The 9,067-nt window shown below is 50.9% G+C and overlaps 1 protein-coding gene across 1 annotated transcript; it reads right to left on the bottom strand.

Moving 5' to 3' along the window:
- Positions 1–5,616: 5,616 nt before the first annotated feature.
- On the bottom strand, positions 5,617–9,067 carry CCK (cholecystokinin; the record flags this gene model as incomplete). Its single annotated transcript, XM_005860435.1, has 2 exons — positions 5,617–6,026; positions 8,977–9,067. Coding segments are annotated over 2 exons (231 nt in total), but the record flags the coding sequence as incomplete, so codon positions are not given.

The raw sequence follows: 9,067 nt of genomic DNA, 5'->3' as shown, positions 1-9,067 counted from the left end.
CCCTGGGCGCCTGCCTCGCTCACCCTGTAAGAGCGTAAGGAACCTCCGTCCACAGCCACATGCAGCTGGCGTGGCTTTCAGGACAGGAGGGAGAGCTGTTCTTTCTTTTCTGGGTGATCCAGCTCCTTCCAGACCTTCATACTCTGCCTCAGTGGACGGTCGCTTCCTTTTTGAGGTGTGACTTTTGCTTTCCACGCCTTCAACCTGAAATCATCCTTCAATGTCTTGTGATCAGCTGTCAGGCCAGACACCTGACCCGAAAGAGAATGTGTTTACACTCTGCTGTGCGTGTCCGGTTCCATTTTTCTACGTTTTATAGGCAGGGAAGGCGTGGTCCCAGGTGGGAAGTCCCAGGGTACGTTCTCTCTGTGGTTCTGTGACACCGAAACACAAGTGGCAGACACACCAAGCCGCTCAGGAGATAGCTTCTTTCTGGGACCCAAGTGGCACAACCCAATTGAGTAAGACCTGACCCAAGACAAGCTCAACGATAGCATTACAGGGAAAGGGGACGGGGAAAAGGTGATGAATGAAATACATCAACAAAGGAAAAAGAACCAGAAGCAAACGTCATACCAGACTGGTTCACGGGAGAAACGAGGCTTTGGCCTGGGGCTGGGTCCACTCCTTACTCTGAAACCCGAGTCTGGTCCAGGCGCGTACCCTTCCGTGGTCTTTTGTGGCAGCCATTCGAGGCCCACACATTCTGCCCCCCGAAAGCCCTCTGTCTCCCGGTGCCACTTTTTATCCTTAGGAAAAGATAAAGGTGCTCGTGACACAAACATGAGTGAGCGAGGGGGCCCCGTCCCGTTGCTGTCGCTGACTGGGTCTTGAACTCGTATTTATTATTTATGTGTGCTGTATTTTAGACAAGCACCCTCTCTCCTGCTCCAGTCACAGAGTGTCTGGCACTCTCGTCTAAGCAGGTCATTTATTTATTCTAATCTGAAGACTACAGTGTACCTCATGTTGTCCCGTGGCCATTTGTCCCCGACATTTATGCAAGGATAACATCACATGCAAATGAAATTGCCATTTTGCACCCCCCACACACACTCCCCTCCCCACTTGGCAAAGGATGTGTCGTTCAATTGAAGGAGTGTAACCTTATGTCCACCGGAGATACTGTAAGGAAGTCCCCAGGAGCAAACCCCAGTCCCACGATTTCAGACTATTTATTCTGTGAACACGAAGGTGTTGGTCAGTTGTTTTCAACACTCCTCGTGGCTGTATGCGTGCACTCAATGCAAGGAACATATATCTTTTTATCTGAATGTATTTTAAAGCAGTAGGTAGATTAACAAAGGAACATGAAAACCATGGATTGAATGGACCACTTTATGTATTCAGAGAGAGGAACCACCCATCATCACAAAGGAAAAATCAGCAATTCAGAGGTTGCAGTATTTAGTGTAGTAAATAAAGGATCAACATCGGGCAACCACTCTCAAAAAGTGTGTTGTAATGCATCAAAAATCAATAATAAAATTTTCTTTGCTAAATGAATATCAATAAAATAAGTTCAAATGATGGAAACCACAATGGCATTCTGATTTGCATTTTTTGATCTTTCTCATTGGTAGATGATGACCTCTTTATGTAAGACTTGAAGTTTTTCAGCTGTTTGGGGAAATTAAACAAAAGCCATGCAGTTCTTTACATACTGTTATACCTGCCCTTTATCTATATATATATAAAAGCCCAGCGACCAAACGGCAGAATGACCAGTCAACCAGTTGCTACACAGGAGCTGCCCCCTGGTGGTCAGTGAGCTCCCACAGTGGGAGTGCCGCTTGGCTGACTGGGATGAGCGGTGCTCCCACAGCAGGCTGGTCCCTGCAGGCCACAACCCCCCACCAGGGCATGAATCCATGCACCGGGCCTTTAACATAATACAATATCTTAAACTTTCCAATCAGAACCTGAAGCTCTTCCCTACTTTTCAGGGCTGCATACTACTACACCGTGTGCACATAACCAATATGACCAGTATAGACCAGTATTCTATGTCTGGGCATTGAGTTAACTTTGCTACCACAGCACTAACATGAAAAAACCTTGCATATATGTAATTTTACACATACGTGAGCACATCTGCAAGATAAATTCCTTGATATTACCAAATTGCTGTAGAGTTGTGTTAAGAGACTTTTAAAAACCGAACACCATGGAGGATCACCAAATGGAGAATTGTGAGAAAAGGATAAAATAAAACTTATTCTGCCACCTCCAAGTTGGGAAGCAGTGAAATTATGCCAGTAAACAGTGGGTGGCGGCAGTGTGGATTTTATGCCAGGTGCACCCATTTAGTAGTGGTGTGGCCTTGGACAAGCCACTTCTTTGGGTCCTCCATTTGTTAACCTGGAAAATGGGCACAGGAATCCTTAGGATGAATTGGCCGAGTAAGAATATTTTGAACATCTACCATGTGCCAGGTTGTTAGTCGGGGGGATCTGATGATAAACCAGCGAACGGCTTCTCTCGTGGAATGTGCCTGCCATCAGGTCACAGGAGAGAGGCAGCACTAGACACGGAAGCGTGGCATGATGAGGGCGAGCAGGGAATTACTTACAATAGGGTGGTGTGAGGGAGTGGGTGGCTACCTTGGGATATCAGGGAAGGCCTCTTAGGGAGGTGACATTTGGGCCAACCCTGTGAGATGTAGCACAAGAGCATTTGCGCAGAGAACAGTTGGTGCCAAGGCGCAAAGGTAGGAAAGCACTTGGTGTGTTTGGAAAGCAGAGAGAAGGGCGTCGGTAGAGAAATGAATCACAGTTGTGGCTGGGAAACCATGGTGTTCACCCAACGGGCCATCTGGTCTACATGTTTCCCAGCCATGTAGTGGGCAAGGGCACATGACTGTTCTGGCCAGTGGGCTGTGAGCAGAGAAGAACCCATGCCGCTTCCTGCCCCTGAAGCCACGTGTTGAAATGGTGGTGACACAAGTTGGCGGAGACCCATCATCCCGGGTCTCCGAGGAACCTTGTGGACCAGACTCCCTGCCAAGCCGCCTTTGATGTGATCTGAGGGAGAAACAAGCGAGTGCGGGCCCTGGGACGTAGACGCCACCTGGGGAGAAGTTGGTGGCAGTGGGAAGTTATTCTGAATTATCTGAATGGACTGGCTGCTCATAAGGGGGATTCAGTCAAGATTTAGAAAAATATAAAATTCATGTTTTGCACATTTGGGCTCATGGCTGGAAAACATCATATCCTGGGAGAATGTATTTTCTGTGGCCAGTAGAGGGCGCTTGGAGACAGCAGAAAACTGGAAGGAATGGCCCTGAGCATCCAAGCCCGCAGTCAGGTGTGTTGGCTTTTCCCTGGGAAGCAATTCAGGCAGGTGGCTGTGCCTAACCGAGACGCTGAGGGAAGTCATGAGGCCTGAGCCAAGTTTGCCTTGATGAAGGCACTCCAGGCCAAGGGACAGCATACGCCAGCCGTGGGCAAACTACGGCCCGTGGGCCGGATCCGGCCCGTTTGAAATGAATAAAACTAAAAAAAAAAAAAAGACCGTACCCTTTTATGTAATGATGTTTACTTTGAATTTATATTAGTTCACACAAACACTCCATCCATGCTTTTGTTCCGGCCCTCCGGTCCAGTTTAAGACCCCATTGTGGCCCTCGAGTCAAAAAGTTTGCCCACCCCTGGCATACGCACAGGCTTGGGGTATAAGTGAAGAAATTGAGCACAAAATGGGGAGGACACAGAGGAAAGCAAAACATAGTTTACAAAACATATTCTATACGAGGGTGTCCTCCCCTTTGGAAATCAATCCACCCCATCTTAATGGCCCTTCCTTGCAAAAATAACTTTCCTCTTTGCTTTTCCCAGAGACATTTGAAAGTGGGTTGTAGACAGCATGGCGCCTCACTCTTTAAGACTTTAGCCCGTACTCCCAAGCTGCACACGGCCACAGCACACTGAGGGAGCCCAGGGTTGTGGGTACTTAGCCAGTCTCCCTAAGAAATACCCAAGGTTTTGGCTAATCCTGCTCTGAAGTCTCAGGGGAAATTAGCGAGGCAATATTTTTTCTCTCTTTTGGCTTGACTTCTGGTTTACTTATCTTCAGGACTAGCAATAATTTGAAGATGCTGATAAAAAGCACCAGTATGCTAATGTGGCTCAATCTGGAAATCTAGCTAAGAGGTCAAGATTCTTTCCTTTATCGCTTAAACCCTAAGACAAGAAAAAAATGGTGTTTCTGTGTTGTTGTTTGTTAAAAGGATAAACATAGATTTCTCCCACCCTCCCCTCCCTTTTACCTGTGACTGACAACCTGAGCACAAAGGTTCCGTTGGGGGCCAGATGTTGGGGTGCATTGTGTAAAGATCCCCTCGCTTTAGTGTTACAGTCGGGTTAGGAAAAAGCAAGTCTTGGGAAAGTGAGTTCTGTCCACCCTCTGGCTGCTGACCACATTGAGACCTGAGTGGTCACCGGTCAGGGCAGGCTGGGCCTCTCAGAGCTGAGGCTCAGAGCCGTCCGCAAGTGCAGGGACCACCGGCAACTGTATGCCTCAGCCGGGCCAGGAGCTGACTCCCCAGAGGGCTGCAGGCTCCATCCTCACTGCGTTGCGTGGTTTCAGGCACGTTTATTCCCTATAACACGGGAGTGGGGGTAGGGAAAGGGTGTGTGTTGGGCTAGAATGATAGCTGTTGTTTTTTTCAACTTGTACATCTCAGTGGATCAGCAAAAAGGAGCCCATAGAGCAGCCCTAATGGGCAGAGCCGGGGGTGCAAAGGGCCAGAACAGCTGGAGGAGGAGGAGTGGCCTAGGGTGGAGGCCCTGCCAGCTGGAGGGATTCAAGAGGGGCAGCTGGCAGAGGTTATGGGGGGAGAGGAGTGAGCGGGTAAGGGTGGGAGAGAGGAGGAAGAGGGGGAGGCAGGGGAATCGTGGGGGTCCCCAGGCTCCCTGAAAGCAGAGCTCATGAGCTGCTGTGAGACTCACTAGCTTAGCTGCAGAAGTGCGACCAGAATCCTGAGACAGGGCCAAGGGAGAGCCAGGCTACATGCCCCGGTTCCTGGCAGAGACCAGAGCAAGGCGGGGCAGTTAGGAGGGGCCTGTCCTGAATTCCGGGGTGGCGTTGAGTGAGGGTTAGGGGACCAGGGCTTCAGGCTCCCTTCCCCCCCTGCCCAGTAAGTTCCACCAGGTCCCCTCAAAGCCACCTCAGATTCCACACACGCTACTGTGGCTCCGCTTCCAGCTGCCCCTCTGGGCTTTACCCAGACGCGTGGGGGCTCGCTCCAAGCAGGGAGGGTTGTCTGTCTGCAGTGGTGCCCAGTTGGGGCCCGGGAACCAGGGTGCTGCTGTCACACATGTCCTTACACACACACACACACACACACACACACACACACACACCACTCAACAAACATATTGGGTGTCACTGGGCTATTTTCCTAACCTGGCACCAGGGCCCAGTGGGAATTCCAGGATAAATCTTCTGTGCTTGAAGATTGAAGCCAGCTCCCTGCCCTCCCCCCAACCCCCTCATTTCTCTCGCCCTGCCTGGGACCATCTGCAGCAGGGCTTCGTCCCTGGGCACGGGAATCAGGCTTCCCTTTTCCCACCTTCTGGGGGGCCCTCTGCCCTCGGGAGACACAGGGTGCAAGGGCACAGAATGAAATCACTTTAATAGCATAGCGACACTGGGGGACCAGGGGTCATGGGGAGGGAGACATTTGCCTTCCCGTTTGTACAATTCTGCTGAGGTGCGTTGGCTGCGCCAGACAATCTTTACAGGGTTTTCACATTGAGAACTTAATAAATAGGCATTTAAAACACCAGACTTCAGAGACAATGAGCTGTGAGTGTGAGTGTTTTGTTATTCTGCCTCCTGGGGGCCAGGAGGGAGCTCCCCGTGGCCCTGGCGAGGGCTGGAGCCCTAGGAGGGGTACTCGTACTCCTCCACCTCGGCGCTGCGCCGGCCGAAGTCCATCCAGCCCATGTAGTCCCGGTCGCTGATCCGGTGGCTGGGGTCCCGGCTCTGCAGGTTCTTGATCATGGATATGCGGCCAGAGGGAGCTGTAGGGGTAGGGAGGGAGGAAACAGGACCGTTACACCTAGAACATCGCTAGTTCCATTTGCAAAGGAGAGCAATGGAGTGAGCCAGGCAACAGGTGTGCGCACCCTCTTAAAGGTATCAAAGAGCTGTGTGTGTGTGTGGGGGGGGGGGCGGGATCGCTGGGCCAGAATCTACGAGAAGAGAAGGACCCAGGTCTGTGTAACTGGACGGAGGGCAGAATGTACTAGCCGTGGGCGAGGTTTGCGATCTGCAAGGATCAGGTGGATTCTCGGCTCCAGCCTCTCACAGCTGGGACCTGCCTCGGGGTGTTTCTCCTCACGCAGCTGGCCCTCAGCAGACGCCCACCGAGCCTCCCGCAGTCCTCCCCCATGTCTGTCCTTCACTCCTTTCTATCCCTCAGCACCCCTGGCTCTTGTCAAGGTAAAGGGTTGACAATATTTTGTTGTTGGAATGGTGAAAAAGAAGGTCCTATTGCTAGATAAAGACTGTTTAAAAATCATTCATTTGAAAGCTTCCTTCTTTTTTTAAAAAAGTGCTATTAAGAAAAAGGCACCGTCAGACCTCAGAACTCAGCACATCACTAGCATCCGGAGGAGGGTGGGCAGAGAGAGAGGCAATAAAGAGGTGATTTAATTCAGCCGTTTTGACCAAAATGCAATCACTGAACCTGAAATGGGCCCTTTGGGATGGCAGTTAAGTCCTTAGGAACAGAACGAGTCTCTCTGTGTCTCAGCACAGCGAGGGAGCGGGGACGTGAAGAGGTGGTTTCTTCAGGTGCACGTGACACAGTCCTAGCCCAGAGATCACACACAGTGGCCTCCTGGGAGGAAATCAGCATAAAGCCTCCTCTTGTGCAAACTCAGGGGCCTCCACGGGCAAAGCCAAGGTGGCTTCAAGAGTAGAGGGACAAAGGCCCACTCAGTGGTTCCACTGTACTGGGAACACTGTCCCCACTTTTTGTGGCACCGGGGCCTTGCTGGGCTTGGGGCAGGTGTCCGTTACACCCCTCACTCCCCAAGGGACCCGCTTCTCCTCAGGACTTTGAAACCTCTGCAGACAAGTCCTAATGCCCAACTTCTCAGCACTGCCCAAAGAGTACATTACCTCTTTAGACTCTTTAAGCATAATATATCCCACAGTTGAGTAAAAAATCTGATTCGATCTCAAAATATGTCAAGTCATCCAAGAAACGGTATAGTATTTATGTTAGTAAATATTTGTTCTTTGTTCATATTCTTCAGGTAGAAGAGCATGACTCCAGGCTAAGATGTGTGGGGAAAAGTCAAGGTCAGTTCTAGGGAAGTGGTTTGGTGACTAACTTCCTTCCCAGAACTGTTTCTTGGGCATCTTTCCTGCAAGTATGGCTCAGTGAAAAGCCAAGGACATACCAGACTGGCCCAGCTGAAATGCAACCCACATCTAAGGACAGATACTTCAATAACTTTCAGACAATCACTAGGAGCCTCAAAAGTTTTCAGGCTTTCTGACTGCTGATTGGTAGTCCACCTCTTTCAATTTAATTAGCAGGGAAGTAAAACAGAAGATGGTAGTTGGGCCCAGCCGGTGTGGCTCAGTGGTTGAGTGTCGACCCATGAACCAAGAGGTCCCTGGTTCGATTCCCAGTCGGGGCACATGCCCAGTCTGTAGGCTCCATCCTCAGTAGCGTGTGTGCAGGAGGCAGCCAATCAGTGACGTTTCTCTAGCCTTGAGGTTTCTATCACTCTCTCTCTCTCTAAAAATCAATAAAAACATATATTAAAACAAAAGAAGATGGTAGTTGAGACAATTTCCCAAAGAGAGGAAGAAATATAACAAATCATCTGTTCCTTCCTTCTGAAATCGCCTGCTCTAAAAGGTCCTGGTCTCACCTTGGCAGGAAACCATAGGAGACTCTGGAGAGAGAAGCCCTCCATTTCCCCACCGCCAGTCTAATGGAGACGGGAGTGAGGGTTCAAATCGAGGCCCCGGCACACCAGTAGGTTAAGTGAGCCTCCTGAGAAGGAGCCACCCCTGTCCCTCCCAGCAGTGTCTGCCGTGGTTTTATTGTCCAGACCGCCCCACCCATCGCTGTGTTCACCATCCACGTGGATAAAGTTGATAGAAAAAACCTGCCTCAATCGCAGTCACGATCCCTTAGGACCCTAGATGTGGACAAGCTTCCCTCTGAAACACACCCAAAGTGGCTCTCTCACCTCCTCCCTCTTTAAAGATGAGACAGGTCCAGGAAAGGGACGGGTTGCGGGTGGGTTGGCGGGAAGGGAGGAGGGTCCTGTAAGCCACTCAGCTGGCGAGCCCCTGGGTCACCTTATTCCTGGAGAAGGACTTTGCGGACGCTGCACTTGGGGACATCTCTCCAAGAGCAAAATCACAAGCGGGGCTCTTGTTGGGTAATGATGCTACATCACTGCCAAGAACTCAGAACTGCTCCTGGCTCTCTCCTCCAGTTACAGACTTGGGCGAAAACAGACGCATTGTCACTCCTTTTTGCAGTGGGCACTCAAGTTGTGCGTAGCAGGGGCCACTTCCTGCTAGAGGGTTTCGGAGTGCCAGGAGCTGGGCGCCCGGTTCCGTTGCATTTACAGAAGAGGCTATTGGATGGATCTGTGAGCCCTTTTGGGGGCAGCAGTTTGTTCAGGAATTCTCTTTACATGTCTCCAGAATATGGTGCAGCACTTTATCAGCAACACCACGCCAAAAATTAGTTTAAAGAAAGCTTTTTTAAAAAGTTCCCTTACTAATAACTCTCCGTTTGCCACAAAGGATGTGCAGGAAACTGCACTGCCCGGCACAGTTGAGAGAGAGAGAGAGAGAGAGAGAGAGAGAGAGAGAGAGAGAAACCTTTCCTCTGGAAGGTTTGCCCGCCTCGATCAGGCAGCCGCTAGAGAAGAGGGTCCGCATGGGGAGTGCCGCGCAGGGGCGCAGGTGAGGAGGGCAGGGGAGGCAGCCTACCTTTCCGGGCATGTTGGATGTATCTGGCCAGCAGCGCGCCCAGGTGCGCTGGGGGCTCGCCGTCCACCCTCTGCACCGCCCTCAGCTGTCT

This window comes from Myotis brandtii, unplaced genomic scaffold, assembly GCF_000412655.1.
Source record: "Myotis brandtii unplaced genomic scaffold, ASM41265v1 scaffold134, whole genome shotgun sequence".
In the NCBI taxonomy this organism is placed as follows: Eukaryota; Metazoa; Chordata; class Mammalia; order Chiroptera; family Vespertilionidae; genus Myotis; species Myotis brandtii.
This window is presented reverse-complemented; position numbering and strand designations above follow the sequence as displayed.